This window comes from Dreissena polymorpha, chromosome 4, assembly GCF_020536995.1.
Source record: "Dreissena polymorpha isolate Duluth1 chromosome 4, UMN_Dpol_1.0, whole genome shotgun sequence".
Classification (NCBI taxonomy): Eukaryota; Metazoa; Mollusca; class Bivalvia; order Myida; family Dreissenidae; genus Dreissena; species Dreissena polymorpha.
In genome coordinates, this window is record NC_068358.1 from 125,575,882 (window position 1) to 125,601,842 (window position 25,961).

General features: G+C 36.2%; 2 protein-coding genes across 4 annotated transcripts in view; both read left to right on the forward strand.

The window, feature by feature from the left end:
* LOC127876013 (deleted in malignant brain tumors 1 protein-like) overlaps positions 1 to 25,961 on the forward strand; it is a 76,114-nt gene that overhangs the window by 16,229 nt on the left and 33,924 nt on the right. Inside the window, exons 18-28 of one of the 3 annotated variants that reach the window (XM_052420839.1) lie at positions 88 to 221; positions 447 to 600; positions 1,880 to 2,040; positions 2,381 to 2,476; positions 2,886 to 3,036; positions 3,406 to 3,572; positions 4,741 to 4,833; positions 6,916 to 7,118; positions 7,601 to 7,736; positions 8,077 to 8,347; positions 8,503 to 9,680. In XM_052420839.1, the coding sequence (XP_052276799.1) occupies positions 88 to 221; positions 447 to 600; positions 1,880 to 2,040; positions 2,381 to 2,476; positions 2,886 to 3,036; positions 3,406 to 3,572; positions 4,741 to 4,833; positions 6,916 to 7,118; positions 7,601 to 7,736; positions 8,077 to 8,347; positions 8,503 to 8,803 (1,867 nt within the window). In that variant the 3' untranslated portion in view covers positions 8,804 to 9,680. Of the gene's footprint in view, positions 1 to 87; positions 222 to 446; positions 601 to 1,879; positions 2,041 to 2,380; positions 2,477 to 2,885; positions 3,037 to 3,405; positions 3,573 to 4,740; positions 4,834 to 6,915; positions 7,119 to 7,600; positions 7,737 to 8,076; positions 8,348 to 8,502; positions 9,681 to 25,961 lie in introns of those variants that run through there. The other 2 variants (XM_052420838.1, XM_052420837.1) reach the window with 2 other exon arrangements.
* On the forward strand, positions 15,196 to 16,481 carry LOC127876018 (uncharacterized). Its single transcript, XM_052420846.1, has 2 exons — positions 15,196 to 15,645; positions 16,096 to 16,481. Exons 1-2 carry the CDS (start codon positions 15,534 to 15,536, stop codon positions 16,212 to 16,214), a joined length of 231 nt encoding a protein of 76 aa, XP_052276806.1. The 5' UTR covers positions 15,196 to 15,533; the 3' UTR covers positions 16,215 to 16,481.

A 25,961-nucleotide genomic window follows, 5' to 3' on the forward strand; every position in this document is an offset into this window, starting at 1 on the left:
AAAGTTGTTTAAAAACTAACGCATTGCTTCAACGTTGTTTTTACAAATCATTAAAGTTATTAAATTGATTTGTTTTTCTTTTTGCAGTTTATCTGGACAAAGCAATGAAACGCATATGTGTACGTCAGGAAATTATCTTACCGCCCAATTCCGTACAGATGGATCTGTGACACTCCAAGGATTCGAGGCAAACTATACAGCCGTTCGATTGAATGCCTACAGTAAGATCATGACCATGTCTTGATTATAAGCGAAAATGTTTCTCCTCTAATTGCTACTTTGTTTTTTTGCTACCGGGATAATACTCTGAACTATTTAAAGAGCTGAAATAAATATTTTCATTATTACTTGCAAAGTAGATGAATGAATGGAGATCGTCTTGGATACGTATTTCATCTGGTAATGTACTAATAATTGTATATTATGGTATATCTGTTGTTAAACAGGAGACAATATCAGACTTGTTGACGGTCTTAACAATTACACTGGACGTGTTGAGATTTTTCACGACGGTCAGTGGGGCACAGTGTGTGATGACGACTTTGGTTACGAGGAAGTCGTGGTGGTGTGTCGGATGCTGGGACTGTTCCAAGGACAGGGGTACACAATACAAATTTCACTTTGAAACATTTGCACTTCTATAATTTTGTGTTGCTTTACGAATTATAAAACATAAGAGTAAAAATTACATTTATGAACATTGTTAGAATTTTGTCTTGTACATTGAGTTTGTAATTTTACAACATATGTTGTAATTAATTGATTTGTATTGTCCTCGCAATTCAATTTATTATTTTTAAATGAATAATGTTACAATCACCTTTCAAAGACATTTTGCCGGTACAGTTTATATCAGTATCGGAAAAAATGAATCAAGCGATCGGTTGCAAATTACATACAAAGCTTATATTTCACGTTCTAGTGAATTTAGTTTATTAAAAGGTGTGCTATGGACGTATATCTTATTGTAACTGGTACTCTTGCGATTGCTTATAATCATTAGATCGTGTACGGGGTATTGCATTCTACCGTATTGAGTACTTATCACTTACATCGCAGTGAACCGTTGTATGGGTTGTAAATGTGGGTTGTTTTTTGTACAAAAGATTTAGATGAATTAAACGGTTTTGTTTGTACAAAAAACTTTATTTGTTGTGCACATTACTAAATTAAATAATATATTTGGTCAATTGTGTCTTTGTTGACTTCCTTTAATTGATAAACGTATCATCGCGAATAATAAACGGCAAAGTACCCAAAATAATACGAAATTATCCAACAACATCGTGGTTATCGGTAAAAGGGTGTGTGTAGACATCTCTACACCCGTTTTATTTTATGTTCATGAATACTTGTCGTTTTAGCATTAGGCATCAAAAACTCCATCTATCATACCCAAGAACGCTAAACATAAAATTATAAATTTGTTTTGTCTGAAACACAATTACTTCTTACACAAGCATGCACTATTCCAACCAATAAAAAATATATGACGCCTCAGAACTTTTTTGATTTTAACAACGATTATGATTTCACAATAATAAAACAGAATCAAACGAGGAGAGGCATATTTTTTAATGAACATTTCAGGTAAGGTAACTGATTATTTACTGTTTTACCTAGTATAATTTTCTGAATTGAGTTGGCAGTCTCGGCCAGCAAGAATATGTACACAATTACAAACAGAATACTTGGAATCAGCGTTTTACATGCCCGCAGTTGGGATATTTTTTTATTAAAATATTGATAATTTATTTTTAAGTCAATAATGGACTAAAAGTCAGTGTCAAGCCCAGTGTATAGGCGATAAATAATAAGTAATTAAAATGCATGTACATTTGTACAGTTTCTGAGTTTATGGGGTTTATTTCGTTTCAAGATACGGGCGTTTTTACACATCAAGTGTAACAGGAACAGGTCAAATATGGCTGGATGATCTAGGTTGTCACGGACACGAGTATTCTCTCGACCAGTGTAGGTCAAGCGGATGGGGTTCCCACAATTGTGGTCACGGTGAAGATGTTGGAGTTAATTGCAACGGTAGGCATTATGACATAATATATGCAATATGTACAAAAATATAAATGTGCATATGTAAAACGGCATTGACACATCGTTTAAAGCTTCGTGATGATTGTAATAAGGACGAATAATAAAAGGAGGAATCCATATATTTTAGAATGTTATATACTGTATATTGTCCCATTGGTGCAAACAGGTAACATGTGACATTGAAATAAGAAGGCACACGGTACCTTTTTGCACCAATAGGGTGATATTTACTATTACTACATATTACAAAGATCCTTATTAAAATTGTGTTTTTATACTAAATCGGTTAACAGATTGCAACAAAAGTACAACTGATATTACCTTGTAGATTATTCTGGTAATTACTACACTTCCGAATACACAACCCAATTATACCGAACAGAAACAACAACTTACCGTCACAGCATGACGACTGGCACAAGTGGTAATATAACTTAAAATGTCGTTCTTGTACTTTACATTGGCTCACACTTACATAAGTATGAATACACAATTTTGTTTGCTTTTGTTTTCACTACTTACGTGACTTCAATGTATTTCAAATAGATCGAATAAATAGTTTCAACTAGAACGTTTTGCGCGTTATATATGACACACGAGTCGCAATTAGGTCGGAAGTTTTTATGATGGTATCTTAATACGTATAACTAAGTTATAATATGTTCGTTGGAATAACACCGTCCGTTCGTTATAAAAACAACGCGTGACCAATTATGGGATTTTGCTCATATGAGCACGTTCAATAAATAATGCATAACTTCCCCACATAATATAGTTTTCATAATATGTTATAAACATCACAAGCGCATGCGTGTTGACATCAATTATCACAGAGCAAGTCCGGCTGGTAAACGGTCCTAACTATCACAGCGGCCGGGTGGAAGTCTACCATAACGGTCAATGGGGTACGATTTGCGACGACAACTTTGACCACCTGGATGTTATTGTGATCTGCAGAATGCTCGGTCTTTACCAGGGGTCTAGGTAAAGCAAACGAGACTTTAAATTGTTTCATGCACAATTTCAGGAATGCTTGAAATGTTATTCTTATTATTTTGTACCGTCATTATTTTATATTAAGATATGGAAACATGTATATGTATATTCATGATACAACATATTCAATTTGATAAATTAGTGTTTCTATTTACCTTTGTTTATCCATTTCGACATTTATTTCCGTAAAATGATAATCAGTTTAGTTTAATATTTATATTTTGTATTTTTCTATTTCATTTATAAATAAGAAAAACTGTCGGCACACGTATTTTATTTATTAGGTGACTAACTTATATAACGCGTTTTAAATAGAATGGTTCCAAACGATAAGTTGCTGCTTTCCTTTTGCTCTAGTTATGGACAGGCTTACAGCGGTGCGCATTTTGGACAAGGGTCCGGTCAGATATGGTTGGACACACTGGAATGTAACGGGTATGAATCAAGTATCAGCCAGTGCAGTCATCAGTCGTGGGGCTCGCACGATTGCTCGCACTCGGAAGATGCAGGGGTCGACTGTTATGGTAACATGCTATCTACAGATGCTCATTTGAAGTTAAATGTTGTTTTAGTCATATTTTCAAACATTTGTTTTATTCACTTATTCTTGTAATATATATAATTCTTTTTTATTAATGAACCGCCGTTATATCTACATTGTATTGATATTTACATTCTCGGCAAGTTTCATGGATTAAGTAATGCCCAGTAGTTTGTAATCACGCATAAATAATTTAGAATACCGTAGAGACTAAATCCGTTTAAGAATCCGGAATTATTTTTGACATTATTGTCGGCTTTTATGTTCAGGTGTTCGTTAGATTGTTGTTCACAACTAATAACAACAGTTTTTTTTCCAATAATTTACATGGGATGTTAATAATAATAACCTGAATCTTAAAGTATTCTATCTTTATTATTTACCCAAAACACCTTGTGTTTTTTTGCGTTCATTTCCATGTGATAGAAGCGCATACTAGTATATATTTTATTTATATGATTTTCTCAATAATAACTTTATTAGGTATTAATGATTACTGTTTGGTTTTGGTATAAAATTAAAACATTAACAATACATTTTGACCTTAGTATTCGTTTAAATTCAGGCATGCGTGTCTACCTTTTGTTTTTGTTGTGTATATTTGAAGCCTTTAAATCCACAGTTTGGTTTTAGTTTACTATCACTGATGCATACATTTTTATCGATTGGTATTCCATTACTTAAAGTTAAGCGTTCATGTTTGACGTTTTCATAACATGGTTTTTGTTTTCTAGAATTTGGGCTCAGCTTTTGACCATTTGGTTTTCATTCACTTTTTCATTATTATTTAATTATACTTAATAATCATTTGGTTTTCGTTCACTTTTATTAAATAATACATGATCACCATCTGGTTTTCGTTCACTAATATTAAATCATACATGATCTCCATTTGGTTTTCGTTAGTGTTATAAATTTACGCATAAAAGCTTACCATTAAGATCTCCTTAGTTATAATTGAAGTATACATGTACATGATTACGAGTATTTTTCCAATTACTGAATATTAAATGTTTATCGTTCGGTTTTCTGCTTCCATAATTGAAGCACAAATGTTTAATACCATTTCGTTTACGTTAGCATGTTTACTCTAATTGAAGCATGGACGTATTTCATTTTCGTTTACATTATTATTTTTACTATGATTGAAGCAAACATATACGAGACGACGGCGATAGAATATGCAAGCACTACATTTCCGAGGTGGCAGACGACATTCAATCCTTGGTGGCAGACTACTGCAGGTCAATTTAATTTATATGAAGAGAACATCCAGGGAATATTAAAAATATAAATATTATCATACATGGCTGAAAATCATGGCAGCGCGGGGCCGTTTGATTTGGCTGAAGTATTTTGAAGAAACATATACATTCATATAATTTCCTGTTGAGAAAAACGTTCAAGATATGAATCTATTCCAATGCATACCAGTTTTTAAACGAGTTGTCATGTTTGTTAATTACATTTTTACTGTGTTCAGTATATTATATACAGTAAAACTCAACAATATTCGCCATCCGTGTAAAATACCTCATAAGTTTGAAGGTTAGCAGCTGAATCTAATAGCGAGTGAGGTGCTATGAATGTTAGAAATAACACTAGCAAAAGAAACTTCAGAGAGCATGGTTCATAGTAGTAACAAAACCTGTTCGCTGAAGAGGTCCTCGCATCATTAGTTTATCAGAGCCGTGACATATTAATGTCATACTATTGCCCAATCATGTCCACATTTATGAAAGAAATTATAACTCATACAGGTATACTGCGGTATAAATTGTTGACATGTTACGTGTTTGCGAATCGAACAGCATAAAATATACCAGAAAATGTCTCTTTATGGCATACATTGTTGCTTGATCACGTGACGAGAGTTTCATTCGGATATTTTTATTCGACCTTGACCGCATGCTCCAAGTTATCAACAAAACATTCGGTCTCCGTATGTTATTTTATTTTTCATGAACTCATGTCTGACCAGCGTATACATTATGTTGACATGTAAATCCTTGTATATGTGTAAAAGGTTAAGTGTGTTAATTAAAGTGTCAAATGCGATTTCAAACTCTTAAGAATTCTATTAATTTAAATTATAAAAATATTAATTTAAACAGAAAGTGAACGTGTTTTTAGACAAGCACCGCAACGAAACAGTTTAATATTGCTGCTTGTTGGGAAGATTTTTCTCTGACTGTCGATGAACTGTCGAATTTTTGTTAAGTACCCTATGATTTTTATTTCGCGCGAAATCCGAAATATTTGTAAGCGACATTTTAAAGTACGTAAGCCATAATTACACATACAAAATGTATAACACAATTGTAATGAATATTAACTGCTGTATTCGGGTATTTTATCGAATGCTTGATTCGGGTGCGTTGCAGTTTGATGGATGTTTTTTCTAGTAATATAACTAAGCAGATTACACATTGTAAAACTTCGTTGGGTGAATACATCCAGATGGGCATCATATCTATAAAAATAAGTAAGTACGTAACGTCATGAAAGATTGATTTTGGGTACAGGTAATTCAGTGCCATTTTTTGGTAATACCCGGTAGTCTTAAGTAGGTTCAACAGTGCAAATCGTCAATTGGGTGGTTTACAACTATTTATGCGCCATTTATTGTAATATATTTGAGAAGGTCTCACAGTGCAAGACTTCATTTTGGTTGATACAGCTAGATTTGCGACTTTTCTATGAACATATTACAGTAGGTAAAATCCTATATGATTGATTTGGGGCGGGATGCAGCTGGATAAGTGTCATTTCATGTTTAAGATTGAAGTAGGTTTAACAGTGCAATACTTTATTTAGGCGAGGTAAAACTATATTGGCGTCAGTTTATAGCGATACATTAAAGCAGATTACACGGTGCAATACTTCATATGGGTGGAGTACCACTATATTAGCGTCACACTTTAAGATTTCATTTGGGTGGGGTCAAGCTAAATAGACGACATTTTTAGTGATATATTTGATATATTTGGATTTCATATTACAATACTTCATTTGGGTGGGGTACAGCTTAAGGGGCTTAATTTCAACTGGTATATTCGATCCGGTTTTACAGAGTAGCGTTTTTTTATAAATAAGTTTTGGGATGTTTCATAGTACAATACATTGTTCGCCTGTTGTCAAGCTAGGGTGGCCTCCAGTTCTAGTAATATATTTAACAGAGTTACACGGTACAAAACTTCATTTAAGTAAGGTACATCTATATCGATGTCATCTCTAGTAATATATCTGGGCAGATTACATTGTCAATAATCATTTCTTGCGAGTTGTATCTAGATGGGCGTCATTTTGAATTAAATATGTATCAGGTTACACCATCCAAGACGCCATTCGGGTGGGGTGCAGCGAGACGGGCTGGGACATCCAGGTGGACATGGGCATGCTGCGCCGAGTGTACCCGAACGCTCGTGCATCCGACATCTATCTGGGAGAGAACACTTGCACGGGCGTGGAGTCCTGGTACCGCGTGGTCTTCCAGCAGGGTCTCAAAGAATGTATCACGAGTGAAACGGTAACATTCAGTATGACCTGTCAACTATTCACTCATATTATGCATCAAGAGTAAAACGGTAACAATCAGTATTACTTGTCAACTATCTGCTTATTTTAAACACTTATATATATTTTTCATTATTTTTGCTTGTCAAATCCTTTTACAGTTTTTGTCGTGGCTTAATAAATTTATAACCTCTTGCTTCAATGTACACTTGTTTTAATGTATATCACTGTTTGTTTTTGGCGCTTATTAAAGAAAGGCCATTTAACCAAAAGTCTATTTCATCGCGACCGCTCATTTAGAATGTAGATGTTGTTTTTTTATTATTTTTTTATATATCTTTATATGCCAATATTTAAAATTGAAAGCTGCGTTAAGCATCTATGCTGAGATCTGATGATGTGGGTTTTTTATTTCTTATTTCACTGTTTTTAGTCTTGTCTAGTCAATTTGACTACTTTTTACTCAAACAAAAGGGAATTGATTTTGATTTTAAGGTAAGGCACGACGTTCTCGTCTACTCGAACCAACTCGTGTACGCGGAGAGAGACCCCGTTCACTCGTTTATCATCCGCCATTACAACTGGACGGTCGGTGTAGAATGTGACATACAGAGGAACGAGAGCTCTTCCGGTATGAGTGCGCTTAGCGTAGAAGTAACTTTGGATGCAGATATTAATACCAGAGTACTGTTAAAATACACGAATCTGTCAATACTGGATTAGTCTACAATAAGTTTGCTTCTACGGAGCGCATAATCATACTTATTAAAAGGGAGACACACAACTTGTTGCTTCTACGAATCGGTTTGGTACAAGTAACAGTGTACAGTACCAAAACAAAACGTAGTATGCTTTTAAAGTAGACACTCGTATAAATTCAAGCGAATATCGTCCAGCTATTAGACCTTGCTCGTCCGGTATTCGTTTTGACATCTCTGAAATCATCATCAATAAATCGGTATGCAATTCAGGTCACATAGAGCACGAAAACAACAACCATCAAGGTGGCCCGCTGGTGTCTGGCGCGAGCCACTATACGGTGAACATGACGTTCTACCTGGACCCGAACTTTCAACAGCCTCTTCCCAGCAATCCTCTGCGCGTGCCAGTGGGCACGGACGTGTATGTGAAGGTGTTTACCCAGGCCACGGACTGGACGGTGAAGATGCGCGTGCACACGTGCTATACAAAGCCCTCTCCTACGTCACCGGATCATCTGCGATACAACCTCATCCAGAACGGGTAAGGCAGTTTGGTTTCAATGTATGGGTAATTTCTTTCTACTTTTGCACTAGTTTGCTTAAACAAGGATTTTTATATGTGTTATTTTAATTTTGAAAAAAAATGTGTTTAACATATTCGATAATCGTATGCATATCATGTGTTTGTATGTGTAGTTGTGAAAAGGACACCAACACTCACCTGATCTCGCAGTCCACGCACGAGACGAGATTTGTGTTCAAAGACTTCGAGTATACGAGCGATCATCAGGGAATCCACGTGATGTGCGACGCCACGTTTTGTAGCACTTCTGATTACAGTCGCCAATGCACACAGACCTGCAATCCCACGATCAGAAGAAACGTCAACGTTAAAAGAGGCGATGATGTGACGACGTCTTCTTATGACTTCACCACAGAGGGTGTAACTGGATCTGATAAGATAACCACGGAGGATAAGGTCGGTGATATCCAGTAGACAGCGCATGAAAACCTCGCCTGATTTTGTGACGCCAGTGTTTGATAACTTTGACAAGTTATTTTGTCATCAATAACGCTAGCGTTATGTAAAAAAAAGATATGAAATGCAATCGACTGTAGACACCAATATTCCACAGATCAGTTATTAATCTTATTAATCGGCAATCGTCGAAAAAAATAAGAGTTTGTATTCACAATGTTATGTTATTCAGCTGGCTTATGGATTTATCAAATTTGCATTCATCTTAATTTTGTTTATGGTTAATATATATGGTGTGCCCTGTTAATATGACACTATAGTTAACTAATAATAATAATAATAATAATTATAATACTACTACTTCTGCTACTACTAATACTAATAATTATTATAATAATAATACTAATAATAATAATATAATAATAATTATTATTATTATAATTATTATTATTATTATTATTATTATTATTACTATTACTATTTAATGTATTATTATTATTATTATTTAATTATTATTATTATTATTATTTCAAATTCAATTATCCGATTAAATGTAGAATGACCAGACATGTGTTTATTTTGGAAAAAAAGTTGACTTGCATGTAATATTCATTGTCTGTGCGACGATTTACTCATTTTAAGGTAGTGGGAGCCTAATGAGTACTTTTTCAGAAACAGAATTTGTTATTATTTTCATATTGTAAATTGTATATCATCCCTTAATGCAAAATTTAAAAAAACATTTAACAAGCAAGTAAACTTTTTACACTTGGTTAGAAACACCTACCATCGACTCGGTTGGGCGTTTTCTATATTGATTGACCCTATATCCAAAATGTTTAGTTTTTTAAAATGGGATTTACATAAATGTTGACATTAAACTAAATAAACATTATCAAGTGTATTGTATGCAATCATCTAGATGAATGGCAAAAACGATAACAAATCGTTCAGTGACAAGAATCTTTATTTACGTTTTATGTCACTGATAGTAGGATGAAATGCATATATTGTACATATTTATTTAACACCAGACATTTTCTACATACTTACTGAATTTCAGGAAGTTTTACCATTTCTATCTCAATATATTGATTATAACGCTAAGGGTTTTTGTCAATATTTGTATATCACATTTAATTTGGGGTTTTCTAAATGCTAATTTCAAAAGACAGTTATACACTCTGATCTATGATAAAATTGTATTCAATTTGGCTCAGTATTTAAATTAAAATACATTAATAATGCAATCTTAAGGCCACGCTAAGTCCAAATGCAACTCATGAATACAGCCGCGCTTCACTACAAAATATCAAGGTATGTCCAATCTTACATAGCAAATAAGTTGAGTGTTATTATGGCAACACTATCCACATTGCAATCATTTACAGACTGGATGCCATTAGCATTAACAGAGATGTCATATACTTTTCGGGCTTCGGCATAATTCGGCACTGTTGGCTTCACATATTTGGTGAACTTCGAACCCGTTTTCAAATCCATGATAGTAATCTGAGTTATATCCGGAATCACTGTACCTCGAACTGTAAAAAAAAAATCACAAAATGCTTGAACAAAAAAAGAGAACCAAAATAACATGGCTTAGGGCGTCACCAAATTTGCTTAAATTGATTTAAAGAAATGTTAGACAAGGCTTAAGTTAAGCAATTTATTCTAAATACAGTTGCCTTGAAAAGCTGCCTATTACGGGGACTTAAAATGTAGGGTCTGAAAATCTGAGTCCGAAATCGGGGATGTTCGGTGTGCCATATATCGGGGATGGAGGATAACCTAATCCATCTGATACAAATTAACAAGATTTATCTTGTTTAGGATGAAAAGAACAGTATTTTTACTTGAACCAAATGCCATTTAAAAGTCAGTAAAGCACGGAAGCATTAAAATCGATGATTCTAAAATGCTAAATTTGGCGTCTAAGCTAGTTTGATGAAAGGTTAGTAACATTCATAAAAATGAAAACATAAATTATATGTTTGCAAATAACAAAATAGTTATAAAGCCCCATATACGAAATAAAAAAAAAACAAATGCAAAGGCGATTTAAACACATCGTAACAATCTTTTATAGAAATTCTTTTTAAAGAAAATTTAAGGAAATAAGACATTCATCATTGTGGTAGATTTACGTACGAAACGTTAAGCCCAACCCTCCGCAATATATAAACTAGACTCTGTCTTGTGTGGTGTAAAGAGATTTCGTGTATTATGCTTTCGATGCAAAATTGCCATGATTATTTAATAAAGGTAGCCAAGGGATTAGCGTCTTAGTTTTGCACATTGTAAAGAATGAGCTCTACACGATTCGGCTAAATAGCTAGATTGACGGGACGCGCTTGACTGCAGTTGTCCCAATTATTTGACACCGAATTAGAAAAGTCATTCATATTACCAACAGAGGTTACCAATCTGTCTTCAATATGTCGCTACATCTGTTATTTGCACCTTAAGTTAACCTGAGCGAAAACTTACATAGCGAGTAAATTGCATACGCGTTTATGGCATTTACGATTAAAGGAGTAGATTTTTTTGTATAAATCACGACATACCAACGTAACAGTGTCAGTAATCGTACTCTATGAGCGTGTTCTCATTGGGGCTGGTCAGCAAAAAGGCAGATAAGAAGACGTCGCGGATATTTATACTGATTTCCATGGCAACGATTTCGCCCCTCGTGTCGCTTACTAATGAGTGTCCACCAACTACCAACCTTTCCGGACATGGAACGTATGGGTACGGAGTTGTTTTGGTTAATATTGTTAATGCCACGTGATTTTTTCTTCTTACTTTGTTTGTATTTTTATTATTCATAGAACAAAACTGACTTGTTATATGCGGAATGACCCAATTACTAATGTTCTTAGCATTTGAATTATCATCGATGTACCCGTTTTATGCCCATAGTTGTTCAAACTGATCATTGTGTTGTTTTTTTTGTCAACAACTGTATTTCGTACTACATCGGAAATTTTTGTTTTCAGTAATTATTGATTTACTAGTCTTTTTGTAAAAAATTATCATAACGGAACCACTTTCAGTGACACGTGTGGATTATTCAAATCGCACATTGAAACAAAATTTAGTTTTAATGTGTTACAACTATGAATACCCATATCGATTTTTTTTTTAAATATGCACTTTAAAATAGTGTATAGGTTCACTTCCTTTGGAAGAAAACATCGAATAATCAACAAATTACCTTTTTCTGATGTTATTCCATCTAATTTTTTCAACATCAAAGTATATCAGGATTTATTTTTACTAAAATGTATTAATATATTATTAATTGGGTCGTAAAACCACGGCGGATGGTTCTACTGTCGTTGTTTTTGTTTTAATAAAGAACAATCCGAAATTATCATGTTTGAAATGCAGTTCACGATACATGTATGCTAACATATAGCAACGCCTGGTCAATAAAACGACCATGAACTTTTTTTACCGGTTGTCGTTGTGCAACTACCAATTTGCGTTCTCCTATGAATACATTATTTTACATGCAGCAAATTTCCTCGCATCCCGGGTTACTAGTATTCGGCTTAATGTGAAAACAACTTCTACAACATTTGTATCATACTATTCATAACACTTCATTATTCAGTTACCCATTGAGGTCGCTTGATATGTGTCAAATGAACTTTTAAATTTCAGTTGCCAATAAACCCGGATGGGATCAATTACGCTTCGCTGCACGTTTTTTTTAATGTCACATTTAAACAATTCGCTTTCGTAATGACCTTTAACATCGTGTTTTGTCAAATTCTGCAAGAAATAAATAGATTAAAACAATCGAACCTTATGCCAGTACAGACTAATAGAATGACAGCAATTGTTCAAGACGGAATACTATGCAATTTAGTTGTCAGCCATAAGTGACAATAAAAACTACACATTGGCAAACGTACATGCATTCGTTACCTTAATGAAAATATGTGTTGAATTTATCTCTACAATATTCGCACGGCATGTGTGTCATGCCTAAAATCATTGGCAATCGACTGACCTATTTAAAAATAGTGTCAACACTGCCAAGTTTAAAATCATTTTTATATTGTGATTTTGATCAGCAAATGTTCTGACGATAACTTTTTTTTTTAATTTAAATATACATCACAAGTATTGATATTGTCTATAACTCTTTTCCATAAGGTTATACGGCTTTATTGCCCCATTACAGACAGTCAAACTGACAAATCGACCCGCGGACTGGCGGACAGAAAGACAGACAAACAGACAGACAGACAGACAGACAGACAGACAGACAGGCAGACAGACAGACAGACAGACAGACAGACAGACAGACAGACAGACAGACAGACAGACAGACAGACAGACAGACAGACAGACAGACAGACAGACAGACAGACAGACAGACAGACAGACAGACAGACAGACAGACAGACAGACAGACAGACAGACAGACAGACAGACAGACAGACAGACAGACAGACAGACAGACAGACAGACAGACAGACGGACAGACAGACGGACAGACAGACAGACAGACAGACATACTTATTTTGTTGAAATCTTAGAATATTTATAATTTATAAACACACACAACGCCATTTTCTTGATCGTAACAATTCTCTAACTATGTTGCGTTTCAATTAAACCGTTTAAGAAGCATACAATGTTAAAGGAACTTCCGTTTCCATTAAATAAATAATGTCAAATAGAGTTTTTAACTGAACCTGCGTTTCCATTTAAGCAATCAAGAAGCAGAGCGTATTTTAAGCGTATTCCTACCATTAAACCAATCAAGAAGCGTAGCTAATTTTAGGGACATGGCTTTCGATTTAAATCAACGTGCGTTTTCTTTAAATCAGTCAGGAAGAAGAGCTCATTATAGGCAAAGTGTCTTTCGACTACAAAATTTATCAATTCATTCTTTCGACGTAAACTTTTTTGTTGCAGGACCATCCCGCCCCATGTTTGAGCGGCACGAGGCGGCGCTGCTGCTGATCCTGGGCTTTGGCGGCGTGTCTGTTGTTCTTGCAATGCTGCATGGGCAGGTACGGAAGCGCGTCTTCCATGACGACAACAACGTGGACACGGCGTTCGACGCCGGCGGCCGTGTGAGCACCAGCCTGACCGCCGACACCGTTGCATCGCAATTCCTTTTGCCCGGCGACATCCTCCAGAGCTCAACAATCACCGTCAAGGTAAGAGAAGTTGTGTATCCCGATTTCGAAATATCTATTTCAGGATTTTGTAAATACGGGTAGATGCTGTATTTAGCCAGTGTATACTGGTTGAGTGCTATAGACTCATGTATATTATGCAATACTAGTATTGTTATTAAGGTCAGTAAGAAAGACGGGCAGACAACATAAATGCCATGACCAAGATTTAAATAAAATACGCATTAACACTAGCGTATTATTGACAAATATGTTTTTATTACTGCATCATGTTCATGTAAGTGGTAAATGTTTTATAGTTAGAGGTCTGACATTTCAGAGTGGCATATCCGTTACGCTGTGGTACACGGTCGGGGCCGTCATAAATATTGCCCTATTTCCCATCGTGTCTGTATACCTGAAAACAAGAGCCCCGGGCGCCAAAACCTTCCTCCAGGTAAATAAATTGTCTTGCCTCGAGTGTCCTTTAATACAAGTGTGAAAATCGGTTTTCGTTGAATTATGCATTGCACTATTTAGTGTTACGATGCGTTTATGTTTCATCACTTGAAAGAGGGACACATAACCTTATGGAAATATGTAAATTGTCCCCCCCCCCTCTCTATTTCCTGTGATGATATTACGGTTATCCGAAAACAAAGTATACCTTACTTATGACATTAAAAGTAGTCAAACCAAACAAATAACTGTAGGATTTATCTCAACGATATTGTTTCCAATATTTCGTAACCAAGCACACACTATTATATATTACTAGCATATTTACATACAGTAAACTATACGTTCATCAAAGGTTGCAGATTGGGTTCGCGCGTCATGATCAGGCGTCGTGGTGCTGGCGTAACTTGTATGTAAACACAATTTCAGATCATGTACGCGTAGTTTGGACGTGCGGCGCACATTCTATTCATAGCGATAGCTCTGATGGTGAATCTTTGCGTCATTTCCACCCTAGTCGTCGCCGGCGTGGCAACAATAAAGGCCGCCACCATAGACGCTTTTGACGAGTTCTGCGTCTTCATCATCGCCGTCCTGTTTGGATCCTACTCTTTCATACGCAAAGTCACACATTCGAAGATGAGCATGTGTTAATTTATATAAATCATACCGCTGATAGCTTAAACAGACTTATGTAAAGTCGACTGATATCCATGCTGGTGCATTTGCTCGGCTATCCGCTCGAACTTATGTTTATAGTTATACTCATTATATTCATATAGGCGTACATATAGTTGAAGACGGCGTCATACTGAAGCCATATAATACAATTGATAGAAATGTTGTATGTTGTTTAGGTGGACTCGGGACAACATTCTACGTGCCCTATTTCAACGCCGTCCTGATAATTTCCATTCTGATTGCGCTCAACGTGAAGATATTGTACTCGTCAGTCTCCTAAACGGGTGGCGGTAACATTAAGAACCTGTATGCACAGATTCAGTGTTTGAAGGGCCGACAGGAAACGAGAATAAGAACTATTTGACATTCCGGTATTTTGTACCCACAATAATGTATGATTATATTTCAGTATTTTTAAGCATGCTATTTTAATGTTAATGGACACACTTATTATAAACCTGTGATGCATGCACGTGGACTACAAACACCGTCTATCTGTCAACTTCAGGTCAGAGAACGGTTTTGTGTACGCCTTCATGGGGCTGTGCGTGACCGCATCTCTCACATACTGCGACCAAGGTATGTGCACTAAAATGATGTAGGCAATTTAAGTTAGAAATGCGTTCGAAATTATACAGTTATTTGAAATTATATCAAAATGCACGGTTGTTGAACATGTTAAACGCACACACAGTTAACTCGACTTAGATGTAACCTATATCAGTGTACAGTTACTTCTTTCACTTCCTATAAGATATCGAAGAAGTAAGTGTTTGTTTCCTCATTGAATGCAACTCAAGGTAATTTCCTACATATATTACCTAATATAACGGTTGCAGTCAAGAATGAACAAACCTTATTTTAACGAAAAAACATTAAGATCGAACAACATCACCTGCTTTGCTTTGACGATAGTGATTTACTTCGAATCTGTCAATTATGTACATAGTTTGATGTTAGCATCGGCCTACCTCTGGTTATCTAGCGCTCCTTATATTGATGTCTACCAATTCCCGCCTCTCTATGAAGCCGCCTGGCAGAGCCGCATCGCCGCCAAGCCGCTACAGGGCGTCCTCGGCTTCTTCATCGCCGCCTTCATCTGGTTCGCCATTCCCATCTCCATCTCCACTTCCGCCGGACTCGCCTAAATCGCCATGGCATCCACCAACACGACAAGCGTTCTATGGCTGTCTGACATCAACGCAGATTCTATAGCATGTAAATGCCTTCAAACAAAGTAATCGGCATTAAGCTATACGCTTGTCCGTTTGTACGTCCCGAAACATTTGTTTGCACTGTAACTTTTTTATTTATCGGGCAGTTTTGGAAATATCTTTGCTAGAAATCATTGCCTTTTATCGCCGCCTTGTTGCGAGCGATATTTACGTCTCTTGTTCAAAGGGTCATTGTCCCACTAAGATGTCAAATATAACCATAATAAAGTGCATATTTTTCGGACTGTTACGTTATATTTTTTCCACCTGAAAGGTCAAGGTCACACCTAGGAGTAAAAGGTACGATATTGGGTATTTATAGCTCGCTCGGACTTCAAATTATCATATGTCGGTAATTAATAGAAAAAAACTATCACCGTGTAGAAACGATCAATCAAAACTCAAGTAAACACAAACTAAGAAATAAAAATATTTCATTGATAAAATTGATAAAATCAAAGTGTTTGTAAAACTACTTATCTAACATTTCGAAAGAAGCTTAATAACAAACATATTATTTAAAATACACTGTACAGTTGTTATTTATGAATGCCACAGTTGTACGTTGTTTCATTTTGCTGATAAATGCCCCGAGTTCGAAATCGAAATCATGTGAAGGCACCAATTTTGATCAACTTTTGCAATCAATAATATCATTATATACGATTTTTCTAAATATCATAATTCTGTGAGTAAATAATTCAAATGTTTTTTTATAAGACAATCCGCTAATCCTTTAAAACGACAACCAAATGCATGGACCAAATGAAACCGATTTTGTCCCGGATGCAGGCCTCGTGACGCCGTTCATGGTCCGAGCGGTTGCTAGGAGACCTGGGCAGCGTTCTCATTACTCACCATGATCGCCATGACCCTCATGAGCACGGGCTCTGGCGAGGTGATGGCGGTCTCCTCCATCATCGTGTACGACATCTACCAGATCTACGTATACCCATTCAGGTACTACTTTTAACACCATTGCATCGACAGTCAATTTCTTCTTGATGCGCTTTCAGGTTCGTTTCCTGATTAGGACTAGGTACGACCCCGATAATTAAAATTTAGTACAGTCCCTGGGCACCTCTCGTGTGCAAAAAAAGAGTGAAAGCTGATTATATATCATTTTTTAGGAAAATGTCTGAAGTGTAAGAAAAGTTTGGGTGGACGTGCCGCGTGATGGTTCGTTTTTTTTTGTAATCCAAGAATGCGTCCAAGATGGCCGCCAAAAATGATAACAAATTTGAGTGGATAGTTTCATAGTTATGATCATTTATAGGTTTTGGCGGCCATCTCGGCGGCCATTTTGGATTTGGGTGTAATATAATAAACTTATACAATGTCTGATGATCTTTATGTGTTCTTTGCCCCTTGAAACCTATGTATAGCTACCAAAATAATTAAATTTGAGTGGATATTTACATAGTTTTTATCATTTAGGTTTTGGCGGCCATCTTGGCGGCCATTTTGGACGCCGTGTTGGATTTGCGTGTACTATTCTAAACTTAAACAATATCTGATGATCGTTATGTGTTCTTTGCCAATTGAAACCTATGTATAGACACCAAATTCATCAAAATTGATCGTATAGTTACATAGTTATGATCATTAATAGGTCTTGGCGACCATCTTTGCGGCCATCTTGTAAAAAACATCTTTCTGGAAGTCCGATTGTGGTAAACTTTTGATATGTTTTTAAGGACCTTCTACCCTACCAGGATCTGTTATAATACCTTTTGTAGCAACTTTTTGGTGGTTGAATGTATTTTTTTCATATATTGACCCTACTACAGTTATGTAATTTTTTGTTGAATTCTGATTTACCCGACCCACATTTTAATGGGAATAAAACAATAACGCCGTGTCCGTTTTAGATGAAAATAGCATCAATGTAAATAATATTGATGGCGGAACACAAAACAGCTATAGAGTTGAAATAATTTACAAAATTACAATCAACAGAAATGAAAGTTTGCACTCACTTTCAATTTTTATGCCTTTTTTCGCATTTTTTTTGATACTTTTTTTGTCTTTTTGTAAATATTTGTCAAACAGTATGGCAAAAAGTGACATATTTTGCGTAAAAAAACAATGTTTTTCATTGTTTATTCAAGAAAAATGAATCTTCTTCAATTTCAGAAAATACAGACTGAAAAACAGGTAATTAGATTTTTTATCATTTTATCATGGACGCCATCTTGGATTACAAAAAACGTACCATCACGCGGCACGTCCACTCAAAATTTTCTGACACTTCAGACATTTACATAAACAATGATATATGAATCAGCTTTCACTCTTTTTTGCACATGGTAGGTGCCCAGGGACTGTACTAAATCGAAAAAACTTCAGAAGTGACGCTCTAAACGTTAATATTTCAAACCGAAAAAAATATCATTGCTTGAATGAGATATTATAGATTAATATTCCGCGTGTATAATGTTGATATTTTAAGTATTTAAAATAAGAAAGACTGTTTGAATTACACAGTACTTCATACTTCTTTTAAATTCAATGCTCAATCTTATTATTTATTGTGATTCGATAGAGGCCGCTAGACTGCAACGATAGTTGAATATAAATGAAATTTTTACGGGGACCGCACATAATTAAGTGTGATGTAAGGGTACCGTGATTTATGCATCATTCTACGTGTTAAAAATGTGAACGCTTGAGCGTGAACACTTTTTTACTTCAATGTCACAACAATTCAGTTTTTAATCAAACTTGACAGAGTTTCGAAATCGGCCGTGATATCATTATGAGAAATGTTTTGACCAATTTTCAAAACGATTGGGCAATAAATGTTACATTAACAGTGTTTAAGAGGTACATATTTACAAAATTCAATGTTTCATATTCTTGTCTGTTCAAATGTATTTTAGAATTTAATTTTGATGAACACCTTAAATTCAGGAAAGTTCAGGACACCCTTTCGTGCATCCTGTGTGAGAAGACCCGACCTGTTGATGGCCCTGCCGCAGACACCAGCACATGCTCCTTGCCCGGGCGTGCTGACCTGTGACCCCTGTCGGTGCGACCTCGAGTCATCCACCGAGCGACAGGAAGGCAGCAACTATGAACACAAGCAAGTACTGGGTATACAATGAAACGACATATATTATGTTATACGTTACTGGAATATCTGATTACCTTAATTCATACGTGAATTTGGTTGTGTCCAATGGAAAAATACTGATTGGAAAGGATAGTGAGTACATGAGCCTATCAGAAATTAATATTTCGTTTCTTTAGTAATGTATCCATTCATACAGCCAGCCACACATTCGAGGCGTGGTGCTCGACATGTATACCTACTGATTATCTGACTGGCATATCTGAAGAGTGGTCTATCTGACGTGATTTCTGACTGACATATCATTTTTCTGACTTGTATACGTATATTGTGAGATATTTGACTACCATGTGTTGTTATATCTGACTGACATATGTTTTGATATCTGACTTGAATACATGTATATGGTATAATTCAAGACTTGCACATTTGTTGTGATGTTTGACTGACATATTCGGTGTTCTCCATGACCGTAATATTTCATTCAATGCTACGTATATATAAATATATGTTAAATATGGGTGTCTCCGAGGAAACCGATGTTGTCTGTCTTACAAACTTGGTGCAATTTCTGACTTTTGTGGCTTGATGTATCTGCTTATTTTGTTGTTGTAATGTTCAATTGACAACTTATTGGATTTATTGTAATTGCACATACCACTTTATCACGCATGCATAATATTTAGTCATATTTAATCATTATTATCTCTAAGAAACCATGACAGAAAAACGCTCATGTTTGGCGTGGTTTATGTTCGCGCAATGAAAAAGTGGTAGGCTGCAAGCCTGACAATATTCGCGTTTAAAATAAATCTTAAGTATTACATATCAAGAAAAACAACAAATAATCGTCAGAATAGTATATTGTGTTCCAAAGCGTTTGCTAATACTAAATGTAGACTGTATTTTCAGGCATTATACGTGTCCGCACCACGGGTTGTACCGGCAGTACTAGCAGTCCATGCTGTCCTAAAAGAGCTTGTGCATCCTATGGGTCACTGTTGCGATCGTGCCTCTAGGTATGTCCATCATTTGTACATGTTATGTTGTATTAATTATTAATTGATTTTCATATTATCTGTGAATATGCAGCCTCTAGGCCACTGTAGCGATCGTGCCGCTAGGTATGTACATCCTCTGGGTCACTTCTGCGATCGTGTGTCTGGGTATGTACATCCTCTGGGTCACTGTAGCGATCTTGCCGCTAGGTATGTACATCCTCTGGATCACTGTAACGATCGTGTCTCTGGTTATGTACATCCTATTGATCAATGTAGCGATCGTGCGGCTAGGCATATACATCCTCTGGGTCACTGTAGCGATCTTGCCGCTAGGTATGTACATCCTCTGAATCACTGTAGCGATCGTGTCTCTGGGTATGTACATCCTCTTGATCAATGTAGCGATCGTGCCGCTAGGTATGTACATCCTCTGGATCACTGTAGCGATCGTGTCTCTGGGTATGTACATCCTCTTGATCAATTTAGCGATCGTGCCGCTAGGTATGTACATCCTTTGGGTCACTGTAGCGATCGTGTCTTCGGGTATCTACATCATGTGGGTCCTTGTAGCGAGCGTGCCATTAGGTATAGGTATGTACATCCTCTAGGTAACTGTAGCAAGCGTGCCTCTGGTTATGTTCATCCCCTGGGTAACTGCAGCGATTGTGCCGCTAGGTTTGCACATCCTCTGGGTCACTGTTGCGATCGTGCCGCTAGGTACGTACATCATGTGTACATGTCATGTTAACTGGATTAATTTTCTTGACTATGGTTGTTTGTCTCCGGTAGATTTTGCCATACAGAGCGCTCTGAACATTTAGTTGTACATAATACACACTCATATGAATTCGTATCAACTCTGTGTATTCGTGGCAGGTGTGGTCGTACAGATGAGCGGTTTTGACCTGAACTGGGTGATGCTAAACGGCTTTATCCTCACGCTGCCCTGTTTTCCCGTCGTCGTCCTCTCTATATTCTGGAGCAAAGCAACCAGACACGGCGTCATTGCCGGTAGAACAGTTAGAGTCATATGAATAATTTAAAAATCACCCTCTTTAGGATTTAAAAACCTACAATTAGTATGTTAAATTTTCGAACGGAGCAGTTGTGCCTATGATAAAGAAGCTCTCTCAAAAGCAAATCATATCAACATTAATGTGATTTTTTTTTTCAATCATCCCATCTGGTTGTGACTCTTGTAAATATCATTATTTTAAGCGGTTACAAATGTATATACGAACAAGCCGATTGAAAATTTGTTATACATTCAGAAGAGATAATGTTTATTTTTATATAAGAACATAAGAACTACTCATCAATAATATCAGAATAGCTTGGTAGGGTTTGGTGTGTTGGAGTTAAACATGCTAAATACCGGGTCTGTCTTCATTAAGCTGTCCTGAGAACTAATCATATATTTTATTAAATTCAAACCAACATATGTCTCACCACATAAATGTCGTATATTGTCAACGGTTGTCGCCCTTAAATAAGTGTATCACAACCAATGCACAAAATGTTCAGGAAATCTGGCTGTGTTGTGTGTTTCAGGGGCCGTGTGTGGCATGCTGGGCGGGGTGGGGGCGCTGCTCGGGGCGGCATCCACGTACCCGGGAGGCCTGCAGCCCTTCTTAAAAACACCTCCGAGAACGTGTCCGTCATGGCAGGCGCCGGCAATAGCATTGGTATGTAGAGACACCACAGATTGGTCTCACTTTAAAATAACAATGTTATACTCTAGTCATTTTCCAGTTAAAACGCGCAATGTTGTGACAACCAGCTTACACTTGAACAATTATCGTAGTATTTCCTTTTGTTCCAGGTGTGAGTTTCGTAGTGTGTTTTGTCTGTCACTGCTTACGCACAAAATACGGACCGATTCAGATGTTGAAAACGAATGGCGTAAGCTCCGTGATATTGACAACCCTCTGCATCCATGGTCCGAGCTGTACACGGAGGACATTCCCGACCTGGCGGTAGGAGAAAGGCCGAGCGTAAAGCGCCTTGAGCAAGCGTTCGGCAAGGCCCGCATCGCAGCGTACGTCGGTGGTCTCGCCACCGTCGTGCTTTGCGCGGGAGTAGTTCCCGGCGTAATGATCAGCTTGCACGTGCTGACCGAGACCCAGTTCACGGTGTGGACACACGTGTTGCAGTGGTTCTGTTTCTCTATTGCGGCGGTTGTGGATGTGGTGGCACCAGTCGAAGAGGTCATTCAGGTACTTAAACTCACGCAAGGTGTTATATGATAGAATTAATTTCACATTCAACGCGTAAAATAAATATAAACGAGAGCTATCAGTGAATTCGAGTTATATCTCTACATACCGTTGTGACTTAGATTGGGCCTACTAGTGCAGTATTTTGACATTAGATCTACATGTATGACTTTAAACTTAGTAGCCATTAATTATTTCAAGGCGCAAAACTGATAATTGCACTTACGTTAACAAGTGTGCGTCACTGATAAAAAAGGCGACAAATCATACTGAACAAACGAACTGAACACTTATGCAAAATTCAAGGTATACAACCAAATCAAGCCATTTTGCATTTAATCGATCACTTGTGCGTTATGTTTGATAAACACATATACCAAAGTCTTCTCATTGATGATATAGGTGGATAAAGGAAAATCATAAGTAGTATGCACGTAAGTGCCATTGTGGTTTCGCTGGAAGTGTTTGTGTCAGACAAAAGGGTACACTCTTCTTTACCAAGAAAATTTAAAAAAATATTCATAGCCCAAAGTAGGTCCTGATCTATGTCAACGTGAAGTTTTGGTGACATTGTATAGAAGTATCAAAGATTTGAAGCAATTTTCATGTCAATGTCAAAATTTTATTATATGATGTTGTTTGATAGTTAATAGAAGAAAGCAACAGCTGTTGAAGAGTTGTAGCAAGCGGGATTGGAACTAGACTAAACGGAAAGAACGACCTAACGACTCTTTGACGTTTACCTTAGACTTTTCAACTGACGTTAATCGATTTCAATTTGCGAGTTACCCTTTCCGTGTATACAGTGGTTTACAAGTGTGTGGGGCATACTTGGATTTCGATTTAAAAAAGCGCAAACGATCCGTAGTGCGTCATACAAACACCGTGGCATTCGCTTGAAGATGCAAGTTACATTGGGTTCAAGAGTGTGTGCATATTCCTTATATCGATATAGAGAAACTTGATATGTATGTACGGTCTATACTTTGATAGTGCAAGATGGTTTGTAGGAATGAATTGCCATACACGTTTTTCATATCTTGATGTTGTGTTGCGCGCAACAACCATCTTGCTAACTTTAAAGAGTCAATGTCACACTTGACACATAACGGTTGTGCATGTTCATAATATGAATTTAATTTTCACGGTTGTTACCTTTTTAAGTATAAATGTTTAAGGTGCCAGATGAGAAAACTTGGTTTTTATCAGTTAAATTCTGGTGATTATAAAAACTAAAAATGTACAATTAAAAAAAGTCAAGTTGAACCCATCAGTCACTTTTATACAACTTTTTATTTAAATTTTATATTCCAATTGTGCATGCTTATCCAAATATGTAGATGCAATTTAAATAACTAAATTAAATAATGTTATTATTTAATTACTCAAACATTTTTATTTGACAAAATGATTTAAGTGACTATTTCGGCGTCAATCTACCATCTTTCTCATAAGCTCAGAAATGGCAGTTTGATTGTCATATGCTTTGGTAGTAAACGTGATTTTATGCTGCTTTTGTGCGTAGTGAATTTTCTGTTCTCCTAAGTGTACAACAACAACATGACCTCCGAACAACCTTACTCAATGCGACTCTGTCTATATAAAGGTTGGGCAAAGCAGTCTTTCTCGAACCAATCACTTGCAAACAGAAGTCTAGCTCCTCTGAGTCTGTAAGCAACATCATTTCATTACAAAACAAAACAGTAATATATTTTCTGTACCGTCTAAAATGTAGGAATGAAATGCAAATTTGAGCTTAATTTTCAATTGCTTCCTCGAATATAAAGAACGTTCATCAACCGACTAAGGCATCTTCAACAACAATTATTCCCAATAGGAGATTGGTTAGTATTACTAAGGTAACCCAGGAGCAAGAAAGTAATCTGAAAATCGAGAACAAAGGTATCAAAAAACAATTGCGCCCGGGGCTGGCAACAGCATTGATAGACGATGAAGACCATGCTATATCAGAAAACACAATTCAGCTGAATGAAACGGATTAGATTCCCAGAGATGAACTGATTCCCAGTTATTCACAATACGGGTTGGTGTAATATAAAGTCAATTAAACCAATTGCATGACTGAGGTCTTAACCATCAAAACATAAAATAAAAAAATTACGCAAAGTAAACAATAGTACAATTGAAAATGATTGTCATAACTTGTATGTGCGTGTGTGAATGATAAAAAAGTATGGGGATCAGAAATGTCCCTGACCTAATAATCTGATATGGTAGTTAAAATGAATAAAAGTGTATAACTCTCTATAGCCCGGGTGAAACATTCCGTGCTAAATAAGAACTGCATAACGTAAATTTGCAACTAGAGTGACACAAACTGACAAGTAGTAAAACTATTGCACTGCGGTCTTCAACCGTACAACAACCAAATAGATATATAAAACAAATATAGGCATTCAGTTCAGGCATTGGTAAAAAAGACTAGCTGCAGCCTTAAACTGTAAGGTAAAATTAAAATGAAAGGATCAGGCAACCATTTATTTATTAGTTCATATGTACAAAAAATATTGGCCTTAGGTACAGGTACTGTTGAAAAAGTGGAAGACTAACTGCAGCCTAAAACTGATTGGTATCAATAAAAAGATAGATACAGCAAATATTGACCTAAGGTACATGTACTGGTAAAATCGATTTCCTGCAATCTTAAATGTCGGGCAAACATAACACGTCAAGCAACAAAAAAGTAAAATAAAAAATGCACAGTTACAGATAGCAATCAATCACGTATTAAATCAATGCGATTGTGGAGCTTATTAATACAATTGTCTTAGTGTTTCAAGCTGTACAATCATATTTTCAAGAAAGCATGGATCATTGGCTAATTGCTTTATTGAACGTTTCGTTACTCGATTGGTCTGTTTCTTACTCAAACCTAACAACGGGTGTAGTAGTAAGAAATCATATTTGCCCTGTTGCTGTCTCTGAAAACAGCTATCGGCTACGTTAAAAATGTCAAATTCAATGAATATGTCGCCATTAGTTCACTTGATAAGCATACATTATAATATGTTTATCACTTACATATACATAAGGTCACTAACCAGGATGAAATCAGAATCAGTTTATGTCAGTATATTTTATCAGCCATTATCAACTGAATGGCAATCCAATGTTTAATTCAGTTGATAACATTTCACCCGTATATTAAAGCAAATAACATGTATTCTAATTGATGCACCCGATGTTTTATCCACTGTCTGAACAAATCGGAAAATGCCTTTTTTGAGAGTGTTTAAAGCAATATAAGTGTAATTTATTTCAAAATACAAACGGATTGTCTCATATAACATATAATTTACTCGAAGCATTATATTTAAAAAAAAAAAACATGGATAGTATACTGATGAATTGAAAATACTTTCCAGATAGC